The sequence below is a fragment of the Pyrgilauda ruficollis genome, unplaced genomic scaffold (genome assembly GCF_017590135.1).
Source record: "Pyrgilauda ruficollis isolate IOZ18807 unplaced genomic scaffold, ASM1759013v1 scaffold117, whole genome shotgun sequence".
Taxonomy (NCBI): domain Eukaryota; kingdom Metazoa; phylum Chordata; class Aves; order Passeriformes; family Passeridae; genus Pyrgilauda; species Pyrgilauda ruficollis.
Genome location: NW_024509988.1, coordinates 1,390,112 through 1,409,818, shown reverse-complemented (window position 1 = coordinate 1,409,818; position 19,707 = coordinate 1,390,112). Strand labels below are relative to the sequence as shown.

At 53.1% G+C, this 19,707-nt stretch overlaps 3 protein-coding genes across 5 annotated transcripts in view; 1 reads left to right on the top strand and 2 right to left on the bottom strand.

The window, feature by feature from the left end:
• GALNS (galactosamine (N-acetyl)-6-sulfatase) overlaps positions 1-9,805 on the bottom strand; it is a 39,786-nt gene extending 29,981 nt beyond the window's left edge. Inside the window, 9 exon segments of the mRNA XM_041483391.1 lie at positions 538-677; positions 1,383-1,510; positions 1,607-1,673; positions 2,544-2,687; positions 4,809-4,911; positions 5,893-5,967; positions 7,160-7,283; positions 9,558-9,781; positions 9,784-9,805. Coding sequence (XP_041339325.1) covers positions 538-677; positions 1,383-1,510; positions 1,607-1,673; positions 2,544-2,687; positions 4,809-4,911; positions 5,893-5,967; positions 7,160-7,283; positions 9,558-9,781; positions 9,784-9,805 — 1,027 coding nt within the window.
• On the top strand, positions 9,723-12,277 carry TRAPPC2L (trafficking protein particle complex subunit 2L). 2 transcript variants are annotated; one of them, XM_041483426.1, is made up of 5 exons: positions 9,723-9,824; positions 10,743-10,915; positions 11,122-11,209; positions 11,313-11,392; positions 12,109-12,277. In XM_041483426.1, the coding sequence occupies exons 1-5, from the start codon at positions 9,792-9,794 to the stop codon at positions 12,152-12,154; spliced, it is 420 nt and encodes a 139-aa protein (XP_041339360.1). In that variant the 5' UTR covers positions 9,723-9,791; the 3' UTR covers positions 12,155-12,277. The 2 variants fall into 2 exon arrangements, with proteins under 2 accessions (XP_041339360.1, XP_041339370.1); XM_041483436.1 differs by having other exon boundaries at positions 11,103-11,209.
• A 642-nt stretch (positions 12,278-12,919) lies between these two features.
• PABPN1L (PABPN1 like, cytoplasmic) lies at positions 12,920-18,285 on the bottom strand. 2 transcript variants are annotated; one of them, XM_041484721.1, is made up of 6 exons: positions 17,006-18,285; positions 16,528-16,592; positions 15,579-15,685; positions 15,415-15,502; positions 15,167-15,309; positions 12,920-14,663 (listed from the first exon to the last, which is right to left on the bottom strand). In XM_041484721.1, exons 1-6 carry the CDS (start codon positions 17,508-17,510, stop codon positions 14,624-14,626), a joined length of 948 nt encoding a protein of 315 aa, XP_041340655.1. In that variant the 5' UTR covers positions 17,511-18,285; the 3' UTR covers positions 12,920-14,623. The 2 variants fall into 2 exon arrangements, with proteins under 2 accessions (XP_041340655.1, XP_041340649.1); XM_041484715.1 differs by having other exon boundaries at positions 15,167-15,502.
• Positions 18,286-19,707: the final 1,422 nt, after the last annotated feature.

Below are 19,707 nucleotides of genomic sequence, written 5' to 3'. Positions count from 1 at the left end.
CTGTGGTTCAATAACCACAAGCCAAGCCTGGCTCCAAAGGGAAGAGAGCAGGTTCTAAAATCAATTTGCAGTGATTTGTTTCAGAGAAACCATCACTTAAACAAAAGAAAATTTGTTAGCTAACAAAAATCGTTTCTCTTCTTGATATTTTTCATGAGAGCTAAAGAATGAGGGACTCTTGAAGTCTCTCTAATTGCCCAGAAGGCTGAAATATACATTTGGCAGATGGAGAGTAAACACCCTGCTAAGTTACTGAGCCTGGTTCTTAATAAATTACAGAATATTCCCTCCCTGACAGTGCAAATACACACAGGTAACAGCAACACTGGGGCAGGAAAAATTCCATTTGGCCAAGGACACCTCCTCCAACAGTGACCAGAAGCACTGAACATAAATTATTCCAAACATAAATATTCTGTCTTTTGAGGCTTCTCCTACCTCATAACACAGACCCCACACACAGGGCTTTTATTCTGCTCAGAGAGAGAGATTTAAGCCTAGATTTCCCAAGGCCAGGTTTGTTCAGCCGAGCCTCACCTTGCTTGGGAGCTGAAATGAGAGCAGCTCCGTTATCAGAGGTGAAAAACACAAAGGTGTTCTCACTGATGCCCAGCTGCTGGAGGTGCTTCAGGATTTTCCCAACGCTGTCGTCGATTTCCCGCACAGCATCCCCATACCTGAGGCAAAAGGAGATGCAAAACACTCAAAGCAGCAAAAAAATGGTCAGCACAATGTGTTCAGTGGATTTAATTTGTATCTGTGCTGCAGAAACCCTTCTCATGCATCAGGTTTTCTGCTGCCACTGCAAACTTTTGTGTCTCTGGCCTGCAGAGAGCAGCCCCCCATGGGTATTGAGGGTCAGGGTTTGCTCAGGTGTGAGCCGCTCTTGGACAGAGGAATTCAGCCATAAAATTCACAAACAGAGGCAAACCCACCTTGCCACAGACTGGGAGGTAATAATATGGCTTTCCTTATGGTTAGAAACTCTTTGAAGCAACACTCCCAGTGTCTACAGAGCTCTTTGCCTCCTCCAAACTGCATTTTTAGGAGTGCTTTTCTATTTGCTGGTCCGATTTATAGGCTTTTAAAACAGGCACCGATCACACAAAAGCCTACTAAAAAATCATCTGTGCCACAGACAGCATTTCACTCCTCACACAACTGGCAAAGGAGCTTAGAGCCCCCCTCCTCCCCCTGGGGTCACGTGAGCTTCACTTCACATTAAAGCCAAATTATGAAAGAACAATCCAAGCAGATAATGCATTTCAGCACACACACACTTGAGGAGTGATCCATGCCTTGGATCCACCAGCCACTGCTCAGGTTGGCTGTTCCAGCTGCAGGAGGAATTCATTAAAACAATCCCAAAAAGCAGAACTTACAGCCCTCTCTGACTCGTGCCCAGGAACTGTTTGGAGGCATAGACAGGAGCGTGGGTAGCATCAATTGCCCAGTATAAAAAGAATGGCTGCTGGCTGGCCTGCTGCTTGCTAATAAAATCCAGAGCTTCCTGTAAACAACAATAAAAATTAATTTATCCTCTGCCATCAAAATTTCTCAAAAAAAACCAGTCATCTTGGCTTAGAAGCCAGCACTAAAATAGTACCTGCAGGTAGAGCTGAGTCAAGTTGGCTTCACCTGTCTTTAGATCAATTTTGAAGTCTTCATAGTATCTTAAGATAAAAGGAATCAGAGAGGGGAAAAATCAATCCTAAGGAATAAACATCAGGAAAAGGATTTTTTCCCCTTTTATGGATTTTTCCCCTTTGTAAGGAGGTGACAAACAAGTCACAGTTAACACTCAGCAAACTCTCTTCAGACATTAAAAATATGTCACCATAATTGCTCTTATGGGAGAAAGTGGTGACACAGCTTGATGCAAATTAATGACTTCAAGTTTTGGACAAACCTGAGGGACTGGCCTTTTGCTGTAGGGGGCAAAATGCTTTAAAATCTCATGGTGATTCATAAAGAGCTGGTTGAAATGTGAATAAAATCTCAGAAGTAAACAACTTCCAGTGAGACAGAGAAATGCTGGAAGCAGAACTTGGGCTGCTTTGGAAACATTATTTTAGAGGGATCTTCAGCCAGCAGTAAAGAAGAGAAGGGCCTGGGGAAGTGCTCAGGGGAGGTACAGCAGTGAAATGGGACAACACCAGAGTGAAAAGTGAATGGACAAGAAGGGCCCAGGCTGCAGACTGGGAGCAGGGAATGGAGCTATGCAAACACACAAAATGTTATTCCAAACAGGAAGAGAAGGAACAAAGAGGTCTTTCAGTACAGAATGGGAGCAGCTTCCAAGAGTGGAAGCCTTTAGGGTGCCAGGGATGAGCAAACAGCTCTGGGAGGGCAGCTCCACATCCCTGCACCATGCACATGCCACTTGCAGGTTGGTCATGGTGTTGCACCTTTATTAACCACAGAACCAGGGGATCCCAGAATGGTCTGGCTTGGAAGGACCCTTGGAAGGACACCCATCCAGGTGTGTAAAGGCAGCAGGGAGAGCCCAGAGAAGCCCAGAGCCAGGCCAGGAGCTGGGTTACCTGCCAACCATCTCCCAGTCCCTGTAGATGGGGATGTTGGGGCGCTCTGTGCTGTTGTAGGGCCCAAAGTGGCAGTTTGGGGACCCAAACCACTCATCAAAGCCGTGCTTCAGGGGGTGGAACTGGGGCCGGTGCCCCAAGTGCCTGCCAACAAAAACAGCAGGTCACAGTTAAAACTGCACTGCACAGAAGCCACACCTCAGCTCATCAGAACAGCATGCAAGAACACAGTCTCTGCCTAAGAAATCAAAACTCAAAGCATTTCAATCACATAAATGACTCCAGAGCAGTGTCTTGAGCTCTCTCACACTTGTTGCAAGCACAGCCATGCAGACTCACCCCAGTGCTCACTTATATTCCACTTTATTTACTCTCCAATCACTGTTTTCCATTTTTTCCTTCCACTGGTGTCTTCTCCCATGCTGTCTGATGATCAGCACTGATGGACTACACTCCCCCAAACCACTGCAGAGATGCACATAATGTTTCACTTAAGGATTCTGATCTATGACAAGTCCCTTTTATCCCACTGAGCTGTAAAAACACAAGGCAGAGCTCATGAAATGCACCATTCCATCCTCATCCCCTTTATAGAGCATTCACGCTGCCAAAATGGTACAAAGAGACCTGAATGGAAATGAAATGAGGTTTTTGTGTGCACATGTGGACATAAAACACATTTAGCTACTCCTGATGACAGCTCCTCTCTACTGTGCAGCTTGAAAATCCTCCATCCTTAACTTCCAGATGAAGCTCCTTTCTAATCTCCAGGTTTTGTACTTCAAATTCCACATTTCCTACATTTATAGCACCTTGAAAACAGAGAATTCCCATGCTCTTGGTCTCTAAAGGGGATCTTGGTAGGTCAATGTTTATTTAACCATTCCATCTTCCCCTCACGAGCCTGGATCTGCCCCCTGTCCACTTTGTGCCATCCTCCTCTGCACTTTCTGAGCATAAAGGGCATAAAATGCATTCCCCAGAGCAAAATGATCCTTGGAGTTACTCTGAGCTGTTCCAAAGTGAGTTATTACAGAAATAATCCTCATTTCAGCTATGGTTACACCTTGGTGATGTAACTGCCACTGCAGGTCTGACCTGAAGGATTCCACCCTTTCCCCTTTTGTAGATGTGGGAACACAAAGTTACAACAGGGGAGATGGAAAAACATCTTATTCTACAAAAGCCCTAAAAGAACTTACAGAGACATTAAACAGTGACTGAGATCCACAGCAGACTCTGAATCTCACAGCACAGAAAAATGAGATTTAATGAAACACAACAAATTCCACACCGGTCATGGAAAATACTTGACTTGCAAACTTATAATTAAACCATGGAATTTACTGTCACAGGACACCCTGAAGAGATTTTAGAAGGGATGATGAAACAATAAGACAATTTTCTGCTGGCAAACCTCTGTGAGGCCAGGATGAGACTCCAGTTTTACCCTGCATTTCTTCACACCTTTCCAGGGAGCAGGTATCCCTCCCATCCCTGTCCAGGAGAAGTTTTTGGATGCACAGCAATGCCCTGCACATTCCTACTTAGCCCTATTCCTGCTAATAGCTGCAGGTCCTTCCAGATTTGCCTTTTTTCCCAAGGAATTGGCACCAATCTGCATTTGCCTTGTTTATTCCTTTTCCCTGGGTGTATGAATTTCCATTTATTAGCACTGAACTGCAGCTGATTGCACCCAGCCCACTGAGCTGATCCCTCAGGGCCACTCTCCTGCCTGGATTTGTGCTGATAAATAATTCACTATCTTAAGGTGCTTTGCTTTCTTCCCATTTCCAGCAGGTGAATCCAAGCACGATTCGAACTCACCCTTCTCTAACTTATTAATGAAACTGATAAAGAAATTCCTGTTACTTTCCACAGGAATTCAGTTCATTAATAAAAACCCAACATACAGCAAGAGTCAAAGATAAAAACCATGTAGGTGCTCAAGGCAAATTCCAACAGAACATCCTGGTGTTAAATAAGTGGTGTGGGGTGTGGATAGAAGGCCAGAGTTGAGGAGATTATAAATACAAATACACACATAAAACCTCATCAACTCTTTGTATGAAGACATATGTAAGCACTTGCAATGGGAACACTCAGGAATTGATCCCAGCAGAGGGAAGATCCATCACACTTTCAAAAGCTGGACATTTGGTTTTCAAAACAGGGTTTTTTTCCTGTAATTCTGGTTTTATTGCTGCTCCTTCCCAACACACACACAGTGAAATCTCAAAGCAAGAGATCTCCAAATAAATTTACCATTTGCCAATGATCTTATTGGTGTAACCAGCTTTCTTCAGGAGCTCTGGAAGCAGTAATTCAGAATCTGGGATTCCTCCTACTATGTCCTGTGGTGTGTATGCTGTGGGAAACAAATCAAAAACACCTTTCTGACTCTCTAAAACATTACAGCAAACAGCTCATGTACTGGATCAGAAATAGACTCATCTGGAGTCCCAGCAATGCCCTTCCTTGGAAGCCCTCCCATGGGATGGAGAGAATGAACTGATCCAGAGAGACCAAAGGGAGATTTCCACACACTTGTGCAGGAGGGCAAACAATAAAGGGAGCTGCCACCCCCAGAGTGGAGGTGAGACCCTTGAAAGGGAGTTGTCATAGAAAATCAGGTGCTCCAGGGAAGGTCTTTATGCTGTAAATTTGCTTTGTGTTTTCTAAAATGGCAGCCTTTTCCTAACTCAAATAACCAACAAAGGTGCTTAGACTGCAAGGGCTGATCTGATTTATTATAGGTTGGACTTGATGGTCCCACAGGTCTTTTCCAACCTAATTCATTCTGTGATGCTGAAGGAAATGAAGAGTGTCCCTCAGCCCCTGAGGCTGCCAGGTGTGACTGTGCTCAGGGAGTCAACCCCAGGCTGCTGCTTCCTGCCCAGCCATGTCCCAGCACGTGGCATTTGTCACTCTGGGACCCACAGCAACCCAGGGGTCTTCCCACCAGAGGCATGAGGGATGGAAACCTGCTCTAAAACTGGGTGGAAATCTGCCTGCTGAATAAACCTGTCAGCAGCCAGCTCTCCCCTGTGGGTTTTACATCCCCACCTGATTTTCCTACACCAGACCCCAATTCCCCTGCCCAGAGGAAACATTTCTCAGCCAGCAGAAACAAATGGATCAAGCAGCCTGGTTTATCCTCTTAATTTGAGGAGGTTTTCTGCTTGATGAGGAGGAAGCAATAAAATTCACACTTATTACCAACACTTAACAAGGTTTGGTGGCACTCTGCAACATCCATGGGGAAGATCCCCTTTGTCCAAAGAGAAACTTCCTACAAGGCACAGAGGGAAATCAGGAGAGGAAGGGAGGGAGGGAATGAGGCTCCTACCGTTCCTGGCGTGTCCATTGGTGGTGTAAAAGCCATTCCTGACTGGGAGCCGGCCTGTCAGCAGTGCTGCCCTTGCTGCAAACAACACAAACATTTCTTTATAGCCATTCTCTGCTTAATATTCAGGTTATTGTAGGAGGATGAGGCCTGCACACTGACTGGAGTGTGTCAGTGTCCTCTTGTCACAGCCAGCCACTAAATCACTCACACTCTCCCATGAGCCATGGAGAGAATCAGCTCTGATGCATCATTTGAGTTATTCCAGCTGAAATTTGGCCCCTTTATTAAATTAGCCACACTGAAGAGTCATTCCTTTGAATAGTCAATGGAGCAACCCTTACAGCTCAGTTATATGTGTATTTATTATGTATTTAAGAGGAAATCCTAGCACAAACTGATTAGATGCTCGAGGCTAAGCTTTCGAGCTTGACTGAACAAAAATCATGAAATACAAAGAAAGAGCTGTCCAGCTTTGACAATAAAAGTCAAGTCCTGACTGCAGGGAATATTTAAACAGATGTTTAACTTCAAGCATATGCAGTGCCACCACTGGCTTAGCAGGATTTCAGCATATTTTAAATGCCTTTTCTGAGCAAGGACATCATCAACACACTGGCAAGTGCTATCCTAAATAAGAGCCCAAATAAAAAGCCCCTGTTCTTCATTTTTGCTTCAGTTCTTGGCAGTTAATCAGGTTTGAGGGGAAAAAGAAAGCAAAAAAAAAAAAAAAGAAAAAAAAAAAGAAACCACCTCACAGAAAAAACAACAAGGAGAAAAATATCTGCCTCTCCCAGACCCAAACGTTCTTTTTATCTCTTGTCCCTGTCCCAGGAGTCTTGTAAGACACCAGGGTCAAAAGCAGGACACAAACTGCTGCCTTTCCTTGCATGAAAGTCCCACCAGAGCCAACAGAATCAGACCAAATATGTCCAGCAGCAGATCAGATCCTGCTTTGTTTAACCCAAAATGAGAAAGATGAAAAAAATGCAATGACTGGGGCTGGAATACTGAACTGAAATGGTACAAAAATCCTTTAGCTGCACTGATCACTGGAGCAGTGCTTTGTACAAACTGAAAACTGTCGGGTTTCCAATCCAAACAGAAATAAAAAGGGACAAAATGCAAGATCAAAGCAGCAAAGCCAGTCTCTGGCCTGAGGGCAGCACTGGTGTGGTTGTTAGCCCATGTCAGAGGCTGGCAAACACCCCGAACTCCTCAGAGGGAGATGTTTCTCATGCTTACGTGGATCCAACTGCAGTGTACTCACAGGGAGAGCAGAGGGGGCTGGCAGTATAAAAATCCAGGAAAAGCATCCCTTCTGCAGCCATCTGGTCTAGGTTAGGGGTTTCCTTAGAAGGCTCTCCGAAAGCTCCCAAATCCCCCCAGCCCATCTGTAAAAGGAACACACCAGAAGATGTCAAAGTCCCTTTCCACAACCACATTTTTGGGCCCACATAACACTTTCACCGTACCCCTTAATTTATGAAGTTTTACAGTGCTCATCTCCTCACAAATGTGACAGAAATGATCTCTGCCAGCCCTGTGGAGCAGGAACTCACACTTTCCCCTGGTGGGTGGGAAACTGAGGCACACACAGGATTAAATGACTTACTAGCAGGGAGTAAAGCACTTGCAAGAAGCCCAGTGCCTTCACTGTTACTCAGAGGCCCGAGGCACAGCCAGAGCAAGGAGGAAGAGGAAGTTACACGCGGTTTACTCGGGGTTGTGCAGCTGCCACGTCTGAGCCCTGCTGTCTGTGCTGGAGCCAGGATTCCGCCTCAGCCCCTGCCTCTGTCCCTCTGCAGGACTGCAAACACAAGGAGAAGGCCTCAACTCCAAAGCAGCACTGCTGCAAAAGTGTTTTAAAAGCCAGAGGAATCTGCCAGAGGCACCACCAGTCCCTGTGCTTATCTGCAGGACTGTGGCTTCACCCTGCTCTCCCTCCTGATCCCCAGGGGCCACACGCCAGGAGAACCACAACATTCCCAACAGGGTGTCTGTGCCCACTGCTGAAAACCATTCCTGGGAAAAGCTCAGCTGCAGGCAGAAGGTTCTGGAAGGGAGCAGCTCAATGAGCCATTAGGCACCACAGGTGCTGGGGATCCTGCTGTGCCTTGGGAAAGGCAAGGTGTGTGTCAGCTGAGCCATGGATGCATCCAGATCCTCAGGGAACCATCTGCTGCCATCAGCTTGGAAAAGAAAATCCTTGCAGAGATGGTTTCTGAGCTAAGGAGCAATGAAATGGTTCCCCCTGGCACTGGGATGAGGGATTAAAATGGATTCACCCCCAAGTTCTTGATTTTTCTTTATCATCAAAGAAGAAAGACAAAAGGAATCTCGTGTTGCTCTAATTCCAGAGTCCCCGAGGATCAAGGGAAAAAACCCAGGGAGAGGTGTTTGCAATGAACATATTAAATCAGTCAATAGTTCACAGAAGCTGCAGACAGGAGCCCCGTGCCCTACCATCACTTCCAGAGTGGGAGAATCCCTGTCCCAGAGAGCCTTCCTCTGGAAAATTACAAACGCCAGCCTGGGAGGGGGAAATATTCCTGAATGGAAAACTGAGATCGCAGGATTGCCGAGCTCGGGAAACACTCTGAGTCCCAGCTGTCCCCACCTTGTCCCCAGCCCAGAGCACCGAGAGCCACCTCCAGGGCTGGGGATTCCAAACCTCCCTGGGCAGCCCTGCCAGGGACTGCCAGAGGCTCAGCTGCCTGGAAAAGCAGGGGATTCTCCTGCTCAGGAATGTGGGAACACCATGGGAACAACGGGCAGGATAAACCGGCAAAAAGGGAAGGGTTTGCCCACCCTAGTGAACTCCTTGAGTAGCTTCAAAGAGCAACAAACACATTTCCACCACAATGGAAGGTGACAGGAAATTATTAGGAGAGAAGCAAACTGGGTAGATGGCAGCGACCTGAATGTGTTGGAAGTTAATATAATTCCTTATCCATGTGGCCAAGGGTGCAAAATCAAAAAGATTTTGAGTTAGAAATAAATCTGTGATAATTTCTGCTCTTTAATCATTTACTGTCATTTTTTTCTCTTCCCAGTTCAGAGCGCCATAATGAGCAGAATTACTTTTCCTCTTGTTTAGTTTTTCAGGAGGTCACCAAGCCCGTCCTTGTGGTGATTGAACCAGGGTAGGGAGGGAGCTCTGGAGATCATCCAGCCTGAGGCAGGGACACCTGGGGCAGGTGACACAGGGACACGTCCAGCTGGGTTTGGGATGGCTCCAGACAGGAGACCCCACACCCTTGGGCAGCCGTGCCAGGGCTCTGCCACCCTCCCTGGGCACAGGCTCTCCCTCGCGTTGAGAGGGAACTTCTCGTGGTTTGGTTCCCGGCCACTGCTGCTCTTCCTGCGGCTGGACACCACTGGGAACGGTCTGGCACCGTCCTGGGACACCATGGAAACATTGCACGGATTGGTGGCATCCCTGTCAGCCTGCCCTTCCCCAGCCGGGGCCGCCCGGTGCTCCCTCAGGAGCTGCCCGGCTCCCGGTGCCCCCTCAGGAGCTGCCCGGCTCCCGGTGCCCCCTCAGGAGCTGCCCGGCTCCCGGTGCTCCCTCAGCCGCACAGCGCTCCGGGCCCCGCACACCCCGTCCCTCCATGTCACCCCCCCGCGCCGCGACACCACCCCCGCCGCCGCGGTGCCCCACTCACGTCGTCCATGAGCAGCAGGACGATGTTGGTGGCGGCGGCGGGGCCCAGGGCCCAGCAGAGCCCCAGCGGGCCCAGGGCCCAGCGCAGGCCCCGCGGCCCCAGCGCCGCGCTCGCCATGGCAACCGGGCCGCGCCACACGTGACCGCGGCCCGCGCGCCGCACGTGACCGCGGCCCGCGCGCCGCACGTGACCGCGGCCCGCGCGCCGCACGTGACCCGGCGGGGCGGGGCCAAGATGGCGGTGTGCATCGCCGTGATCGCCAAGGAGGTGAGGGGACAGCGGGACACGGTGTGAGGGCCCGGGGGGACAGCGGAACACGGTGTGAGGGCCCAGGGGGACACGGTGTGCGGGGCCAGGGGGACAGCGGGACACGGTGTGCAGGGCCAGGGGGACAGCGGGTCCAGCTGGCGTCATGGCGGCCTGAGTGGGGCCGGGTGGAGCAGCGAGGTCTGAACAGGGAGCAGAGGCCTCGGGTTGTGTGGAACAAGAGATGAGTGGGGTCTGGGGAAGGGTGAGGGGAGAGGGGCTGGGCCTCAGATTGTGGGGTTGAGGGGAACAGGGGTCAGTGGAGTCTGGGGAAGGGTGAGGGGAAAGAGGCCGGAGCTCTGGTTTTGGGGTCTGAGCAGGGCCGGGGCTGTGGGAGGCTGTGGGGTACGGGAAAAGGGAATGGCAGGATTTCCGGTTGTGGGGCTGAGGAGAACAAGAGATCAGTGGGGTCTGGGGAAGGGTGAGGGGAGAGGTGCTCTGGTTCTTGGGTCTGAGCAGGGCTGCGGCTGTGGGCTGTGGGCGAGGGGAGTGGGCAGATCTCGGGTTGTGGGGTCTGCATGGGGGTGAGAGAAGCAGAACAGAGCAGAACAGAGCAGCGGGGCCCACTGTGGGGGGAAATGGGCTGGGCAGGAGCAGGGCTGGGGCAGCCAGCACAGGCACAGTGCGAGGGTGCTCCGGGCTGCCCTGCTGCTGGGAGAGAAGGGATTTCCTTGGGACAGACAGGCACAGGCTCTGCTGGGACTGGAGAGCACAGAGACCCGAGCCTTGTGCACTGCCTGTGCCAATGCTTCTCCTGCCTTGGGCACAGCTGTGCTCCAGAGGTGCTGCAGCGTGGGGAGGGGCTGTGCTGGGAACATAAAGGGTTAACCAGCTGTGGCAGCAGCAGATGCCAGGCAGTGTGACTTACTCTGCTCCCAGAATTACCCCCTGTACATCCGGAGTGTCCCCACGGAGAACGAGCTCAAGTTCCACTACACGGTGCACACCTCCCTGGACGTGGTGGATGAGAAGATCTCAGCCATGGGCAAAGCCCTGGTGGACCAGAGGGAGCTGTACCTGGGGCTCCTCTACCCCACTGAAGACTACAAGGTGTATCTTTGTCAAGCCTTGGGCCAGACTGTTGTGGGTTTAGTTCAATCACAGAATATCCTGAGCTGGAAGGGATCACCCACTCCAACGCCACCCTGAGCATCCCTGGGAGCATTGTCCAACCTCTCCTGGAGCTCTGCCTGCTGCGTGGGAGGCAGGTCCTTAACCCCTGGTTTGTGGCTGAGGCAGGTCCTTAACCCCTGCCCAGGTATGGCTACGTGACCAACTCCAAGGTGAAGTTTGTCATGGTGGTGGATTCCTCCAACACAGCCCTGAGGGACAACGAGATCCGCAGTGTGAGTGCACCACAGCAGAGCCTCCCTGCTGGGGCTGCTCCTTGCAGCTCCCCAGGACGTGCTGAGAAACAAAATTGATGAATTCACCTCCCCTCCCTTGCAGATGTTCCGAAAGCTGCACAATTCCTACACAGACATCATGTGTAACCCCTTCTATAACCCTGGGGACAGGATCCATTCCAGGTGAGTGGATCTTTGACACCTTCCTGGCATTTTCAGGGCACCTCTGATGGAACAGGACCAACCTGTGGTTGGCCAGCTCAGGTGTGTGTGCTCTAAGAGCCTTATTGAGAACAGTGATGTTGGTTTGGGGTTTCATTCCTACTCCTGAAAAACTGATGGGGTCATAAAAAGTTCTCCTGAACTCTCACTGCTACCTCAGAACTGGGGTTACAAACATTAAGCCAAGAATTTTATTTTTTGGGGAGAAAAAATCACCTGAAAATAGAGGTAACAATAGTTGGATTGATGGTCCTAGAGGTCTTTTGCAGATTTAATAATTGTAGTAAGTAGAACAGGTTAAAGAGTGAACAAGTGCCCTTGGTCCAGGGTTTATCCTGGTAGGGACAAACATTCAGCACATGGAATTCCTCACCTGTGAGGGTCAGTGTCCCCCATTCCCACTGTAACCTCACAGGGAATTTTCATAAATTGGGAGTTTCTATGGCCTAGGCAAGAACAACTTTGCAGACCCAGAGCAGCAGCCAGGATAAGACCTGTCCTTACCTCAGCTTAATTAAAAGTCATTAATCCCTCAACAGCCTGAGCTGTAAAGAGGAAAACCCCAAGTCCAGCTTAGGGAAAGCCAGGCAGAGGCAGGGTGAGAAAGTGGTTTTGTTACAAAAGCTGTGCAGAATGAGCTGCTTCCTTTAATAATCTGTGCTTATTTCCCTCTCCAGGGCTTTTGATACTATGGTGAACTCCATGATGATGCAGGTGTGCTGAACCCCTTCCCACGCCCCTGGGAAACATTCCCTGTGTGCAGGAGCATGCCTGCAGTGCTGTAAATATTCCATTCCGTGTAATAATTTAAATTTGTTCTGTGTAAAATAAACCTGCTGCCTGCAAGGTTTGCCTGGATTTGTACTGGAGCAAACACAAACCACTGCTCACAGAATCGTGGCATGGTTTGGGTGGGAAGGGACATTAAAGCCACCTCATTCCATGAGCAGGGACATCTTGCACTGTCCCAGGCTGCTCCAAGCCCCCTGCAACAAGAGGAGCTCCAAGGGCCCTTCCAACCCAAACCTTTCTAGGAGCTTCCCTGCCTGGGCTGATTTCTGGGTGACTCAGGCTGCTGTTTCCACTCTGCACAGTGACTCCCAGCCCAGGTAGAGCAGCTGCAATAAACCCACCCCATCCAGGCAGGGATGAAGCCATCAGGATTGCACAGCTGCCTGGCTCATCCCAAATTCATCTCCATTAGCATCCCCTCCCCTGCAGCTCCCTGCTGCTCTAATTACAGACTCCCAAATCAGTAGCAGGTATTTATCTGGAATAAAGCACAAATTGCACTGAAAAGCATCCCAGCTCCATCACTCCTGGTTCAGCAGAGGAGATGCAGGCAGGAGCAGGCACACACAGCTCTGCTGCAAGCACCTCACCAGTTAAAAACCACAGAAAGCAGCTAAAAATAACAGATCTGCCCAGCCCCAGGGGACCCAGGAGCCTGGAGAAAGCCAGAACTGCACTTGAACTTTCACACAGCAGGATCATTTATTTTAAAAATAAGTAACAGTTACAAATACTTTCTCAAACAGAACTTAAGTACATTTTATCAGCAACCACCTGGAATATCATGGAGGTTCAAGCCTCTCCCACCATCTCCACAAGGCACAGCTGTGCACTGTTATCCACAAACGTTTTCATCTAAAAAATTAGGCTGTGTTCACTCACAGAGATGGCAGCTCAGTGTTGCCTCTTCCACTAGAGAGTCCAAACACCCCAAAGTAGTTTTTTATTTAAAAATAAGCCTCAAAAATTTATAATCCTGTCAAACAGAAGCCCTAGAAAAAAGCTGGTTTATAGTCTAAGCCTAAGGGTAGCTCAAATCAAGGTCAGTCTCAGCAGCTCCGAGGACAATATCAACACAACATGAAGAGTTAAGGCCCCAAGCTTTTAAAAAAATCTAGAGATCTTAAAGGGGGAAAAAAAATCAGTGGGATTTTTAGCCTGGCAATGCCCCTGAGCTGTGAAAAGCTGCTTTAGGAGTCGGTTGCATCTGCTGCATCTGGGTTAGAGGAATCCTAACCAAGGATCCCGAAAGATTAGGGGGAGAATTACATAATAAAACCCATTTCCCATGCAGAACTTCTCCCAGGAATGCTGTCTGCTGGGGTTCCCAGCCTGCCCATTCTAACACAAAGCTTTTCCTTTAAAAACACAGGGCTGCACAAACACAAATTCAGCAGGAAAGGGAAGAGCCAGGAGCCTTCTTCCCTGGTACCCAGCTCCTGTGGTGCTCTTTGGTCCTGAGCCTCCTGCAGGGCCCACACCATCCCCAGATGTGACTCCAGAGCAGGAATGGTGATGGGAATAAAGAGGGAGACCAGACCAAATCTGCACCAGGGAAGGTGATTTTGTAATGCTGCTACCGCAAGAAATAAAGTCAAGTGAGGAGTTGCCAGCACCCTTTGACCCCTGGAGATTGGAATAAAAGCAGGAGGGAGGGAAGAGGGGTTTGCTGACTGCCAAAATAAAAAAAAAGAGGAAGGGTTTTGTGGCACCCAGGTCTTGCTTAACTACCACAGAGATAGAGAGGCTCCCAGAGAAATAACAGATGCTTTTTCCCTGTCCTGGATGTACAAACAGTGAGCTAAAAACCACACCCAAACCACATCAGGCTTCCCAGGAGGAAGGTCACATCCACAGGGCTGATGAAGGGAAAGCTCCCCAGCAATCAGATCTGGAGCTGCAACCCAAAACTTTCTTCATTGATTTGGGAAAGGAAACAGTCTTTAGGATCTTAGAAGAAGAGAAGGCTGAGCATCCAGCTGCTGTAGGAAGAGCTGAGGAGGTTCATGGCCAAGCAGTGGCATGGAGGGCATGCAGCCAGGAAGGAGCCAAACCCTCCAGGACAGCCCTTTCCCGTGGGATAAGGAGGAGACTTGATGGTCTGGGAGAGCTCTTCCATTCCCAGGACAGTGTTCTCTGGAATGAGCCTGTTCTCTGTGCAAACACAGCCCCCCGGCAGAGCTGAGGTGGGATGAGCTCTCCTGGGTGCTGGCAGGGTGGAGCAGATCCCGTCTTCCCTCCTGCAGCCCAGCACAGGGCTCACCAGTAATCCTCACGGCCAGGCAGATGGCATTTTTAAAATTAATCTGTTTTTTGGCTTGGGCAGGCATATTTTTAAATCTCTCCAATCCCATCTCCTTGTTTCAGTCCCATTGGCATCACCAGGCAGTCCAACCTCTTCTAGTATGGAAAATACCAAGGCAGCAGCCTTGCCCGACCCCTACACAGAACAAAACCAACATCCTGAAGCACAGGGGCACAGCTCCCTGCTCCTCCACCCTTCCCAGGGCTGGGATCCCCCTGTGCACAGAACAAAACCAACACCCTGAAGCACAGGGGCACAGCTCCCTGCTCCTCCACCCTTCCCAGGGCTGGGATCCCCCTGTGCACAGCCACCCCTGTGCACAGAACAAAACCAACATCCTGAAGCACAGGGGCACAGCTCCCTGCTCCTCCACCCTTCCCAGGGCTGGGATCCCCCTGTGCACAGCCACCCCAGAACCAGGGGAGCTCCACAATCAGGCTGGGACTGCAATGCCCACCCACCCCTCCCCAAATTCCTGCAGGGATGAGGCGACAACTCCAACTCTGCAGATATTCCTTCCCACCAGAGCCCTCCTCCACGCTCCCAGCCGTGCCAGGGCGGGAGGGGCACAGCCCAGGCAGGGCAGCAGGGAACCCCACCCCGCTGCACACCTGAGGACCCCCCAAGGCCAGACTCACCTGTAGGCCCTCCCTCGCAGCCGGGGCTGCTGCCCGTAGGGGCCCCCCCAGCGGCCCAGCGCCCCCCGGGCATGGCAGCAGCCCCGGTAGCCCCCGCGGTCCGTGCTGCTGATGCCCGGCATGTTGGTCCTCTTGGGCAGCACCTGCGGGGTGGGGAGAGGCTGCTGGAGATGGGGTTTGGCCCAGCCCCAGGCAGGCAGGGCCGGGAATGGGGGGAGCAGCCCCCCAGGGGCTCCCCCAGCTCTCACCTTGATGACACGGCCCCTGAAGACGCTCTCGTCCAGCTCCACCGCAGCCTTCACGGAGCTCTGCTCCTCGAACTCGATGTAGGCATAGCTGTGGGGAACGGCGTGAGCAGAGCCCCAGGAACACCCTGCAGACCCCCCCAGCCCTCCCTGCACACAGCACTGACCCTTTGGGGTGGCCCGAGAACTTGTCACAGAGGATGGTGACGCGGTTGATCTGCCCACAGCTGTTGAAGTGAGACTCCAGCTCTTCTGCTGTGCCCCCGTAATCCACCTGCAAGAACAGCCCCGGCCCTCAGCTCATGGCTGTGGCATCTGATGCCTTGGGGTTCAGCTTTTCTATTTCTCATGTTCTCTGCTGCCTGGCTGTAACTCTGAAACTCCCTATGAGCTGTTAGTAGGTTTTCTTCACAGGGTAGTTGGACAAAACAATCCCTTCCCAGCTGGAGAATCAAGGACAACCTTTCCCAGAAAGCACAAACAACAGTGAAGGGAAGGGGACAAGCCAGGGGGCTGAGACTTCATGAGCTGGAGCTGTAATTGGACAATTGAACCCAATATGTAGATGAACCAAAACTTACAAAAGTGTAAAAACTTGTGATTGGGATGCATCTTGGATTCAACCCGACTATAGCCCTGGCCAGGCTCTTGTGCTGCCCAAGGTGTGTCCTTTTAAGGCCTTCCAGTAAATACTTATTGTGTCCATTTAGCTCTGTCTGGTCTCTGTTCCAGACCAGCCTCCCAAGACATCAGTTCACACCCCAGCAGGGGAGGCAAAGGGCCCAGCTGGCCCCACTCACCCCCCTGAGGGTCAGGGGACCCTCCCAGCTGAGTGCTCCCACCTGAACACAAATCCAACAGACAACCTGCCCTGTTTTGGAGGAACAAACACCACCACACAACCCACAGCTTCCAGGGGGGTTTTGGAGAGCTGACACCTGCAACAGGTGAGCTGCAAGTGGCAGATAATGAGGACATTGCCAGGCTGGGATGGGATGGGCAGAGGAGAAACACCTGGGATGGGAAGAGCCAGGCTTTGGTGGGGGGCAGATCCACAGCAGGGATTTGGGGCACACACCCAGCTGGGCACAGGGCAGTGGGAGGGCTCCCACTTACATTGCCCACGTAGATGGAACGCTGGTCAGCCTCCATCTTCTCCTTGGTTGTCAGTGGAAAGAGAGCTGTGGAGAGGAGGGGTTTGTCATGGACAGAGGGACATCTGTCTGCTCCCAGCACAGCCACCCCTGAGCTCCCTGGTGACACCCAGGTGTACCCAAACCCTCAAACTGCTGTCTCCTCCTCCATCCCCTTGCCCCTTTTCTTTTCACAGTGACTCCTCTACTGGGGCTGTTGGTACTAAGCTCAATTACTTGACTGAATTAAATGCAATTAAAATAATTTACTACATCTGGGCCCACAGAGGTAGGAGGTTAGAGCTGCCAGCATGTGCATTAGCACCACACCAGGCCTGGAACCCCCCTCACCCACCTTATGTGTCCAGTCCCAGGTGCCCAGAGAGGCACAGCCAAATACTCTGGCTCCAGTTGTCACCCTGTGCCCCAGAGGTGTCCCTGCACCCAGGGACACCCCATACCTGCTTCAGAGCTCATGAACAGGTGGTTCTCAGCTTCTAGCTGCAACTCCTTCAGCCTCTCATCCTCCTGCTCTATTTCCCGCAGTTTGGCTTTGATGGCCTCCAGCTCCTGAATCCCAAACCAAGAATTGCACGAGCAGCACACGGAGCAGGGACACCCCAGGTGTAAAAACGTTCCCATTTCCTTTGGGCACCAAGGAAAACTGGCTCCCCATCCATCCAGGCAGGCACTCACCGGGTCCTGAACATCCTGCTCCTCGGTGCTGTTCCCCTCCTGGGGGCTTGGATCTGAGCCCTCATCTGCTGCCTTGCACACGGCTGCCACCTCTGTCACGTCCCAGGGAGCTGCCTCCGCTTGCAGGGACGGTGGGTCCTGCCACCAGATCTCCGAAGTGTCCAGGAACAGAGGACTGGGCAGGACAAGGGGCAAAAGGGCATTGAACCAACAGCCATTTAACGTACCAGCTAGAGCACAGCCTCCACCAGGCAAAGGCTGGCAGGGCATTTCCAGCAGAATGACGAAGAGGTGACATTAAAGCAGCTGGTTCTCTGTGCAGCAAAGCCCCAGGACTGCCAAGTGCAGCCAAAAGCTCTCCAGTTCACACTGAGCCCACTCCCAGCTCAGGGGGGCTGCAGAGGGGACCTGGAAGGTGGAAAACCCCCCAAGGGCACATGGGCGGCAGAGAGGGAGCAGCCAGGAGCTCTGCCTCCCCAGCCGAGGGAGAGCCGCACCCTGCCAACCCCCGACGGGCGCACGGAGGGACACGCCCTCCACCCAGGAGAGCGAGCTCGCCACCGGGCAGCGGAGAGCCGCACCGGCTGCAGCCCGGGGAGCCGCGGCACCGTGCCGGGCGGTGCCCGGGCATTGGCCAGCCGTGCCGGGCGGTGCCTGGGCGGTGACCAGCCGTGCCGAGCGGTGCCCGGGCGTTGGCCAGCCATGCCGGGCGGTGCCTGGGCGGTGACCAGCCGTGCCGGGCAGTGTCCGGCGGTGGCCAACCGTGCCCTGGCAGAGACCAGCCGTGCCAGGCAGTGACCGGGCGGTGCCCAGCCGTGTCCGTGCCGAGGCCCCGCGGCCCCGAGCCCCGCACGCACCTGGCCCGGCCCCCGAACATGCTGCGCGCGGCCCGCGCGAGCGGCGACCACGTGCGGCTCTCCCGCCACCACGAGCGGGGCTCGCGCCCGCGCGCCACTTTTCACACGTCAGCGGCCAATCAGGGCGGGGCGCGCGCCGAGGCCCCGCCCCCGCCGGCGTGACGCGAAACGGGGGGGGTGATGCGGCGGAGGCGGCCCCGGGGCCGTGGGTTCGAGACCCGGCAGCGCCGTTCAGCTGGGGCGGATAGGTGTGGGCTGGGACCCCCGCCCCTCCCGGCTCAAGGAGCCCGCTGATGGGGCGGGGGCTGCGGCCAGCTGGCAGCGCAGGGGCGGCAGAGGGGCACCCCAAGTGTCCAGCTGCGGCAACAGGTGGGACACATCCCTCTGAGTGCCCCGAGGACACACCTGAGTTACCCCTCCATGGACACCCCTCCTCTGCAGTGAGTGGCCCCAGGGGTGCAATGAACCCCCCGAGCCAGGAGTGGGGGCACAGGGTGCAAAGCACTGCCAGGAGTGAGGGATGAGGGCACCCAGCACAAGCCCAGGCTACGGAGCCTCTGGTTGATATTAAATTGTCTTTATTACACAGATACAGAGTTAAGAACAGACATAACCTGAATCATAAAGTTTACATCTTTCACAGGTCAAACATACAGTACACTTAGAGAAAGCGGGGAACAGCAAGGGGGGACAGCATGCCGAAGGGAAGTCCTACCACATCATCTCTCTGGGCTGGCCCCACAGCCCACGCCCGGCCCTGGCGGGGGGCTCTGCTTTGCAGCCCCTCAGGTCCCCGTGACAGGGCTGGCAGGGCAGCGAGGGCAGGGCTGGGTCCCGCAGGGGAGCGGGGAAGCGGTGCTGCCGCGGGGGGACACCGGCACCACCTCCCTCCCGGGGCCGTGGCGTTCGGTGACACCGGCGGAGCCACCGCAGCGGGGACACCCCATCACAGTGCCTGGGAACACAGCGGCATCTTGTCCCCAGCCTCAGACCCACTGGGATGCAGAGGGGACCCCAGCAGCCCCCGGAGGAGGAGGAGGAGGAGGAAGAGGAGGAGGAGGAGGAGATGCTGCAGGGGAGTTCGGGGGGCTCTGGCAGTGATGGAGCAAAAGCCAGGCAGGTGTGGAACCCCCGCTCCAGCCTCGCCGGGACGTGGAACTTTGGTTTCAGCTGGGATTTTGGGTTGGGAACTTGAGGAAGGGGCTGGAGAGGGGACCAGAGAGCCACGTCCCTCCTGCCACCTCCCCAGCCTGGTGCCACACCTGCACCCAGCGCCCTGGGCTCTGCCTCCCCGCGGGCACGGGCACTGGGACACGCTGTCCCCGTGTCCCCAACCCCGTCCCCCTGCCCCAGCCGTGGCGGGAGCCGCGAGCATCCGCGGGGACCTGATGTGGCACCCCGTATCCCCAGGCTGCCCCCGGCCAGGCTGTGCCAGCACCGCGCTGCTCATCCGCTGCCACCTCCCAGGTGCCACCAGAGGGGCACAGCGCGTGGCACCACACGTCCCCTGCCCCCCAGCGCCACCATTTGGGGACAAACCCCCCGGGAAGCGCCCGGAGCATCAACCGCAGCCCCGCTGCCGCTCCGTCCTCCCCGCAGCACAAATTATT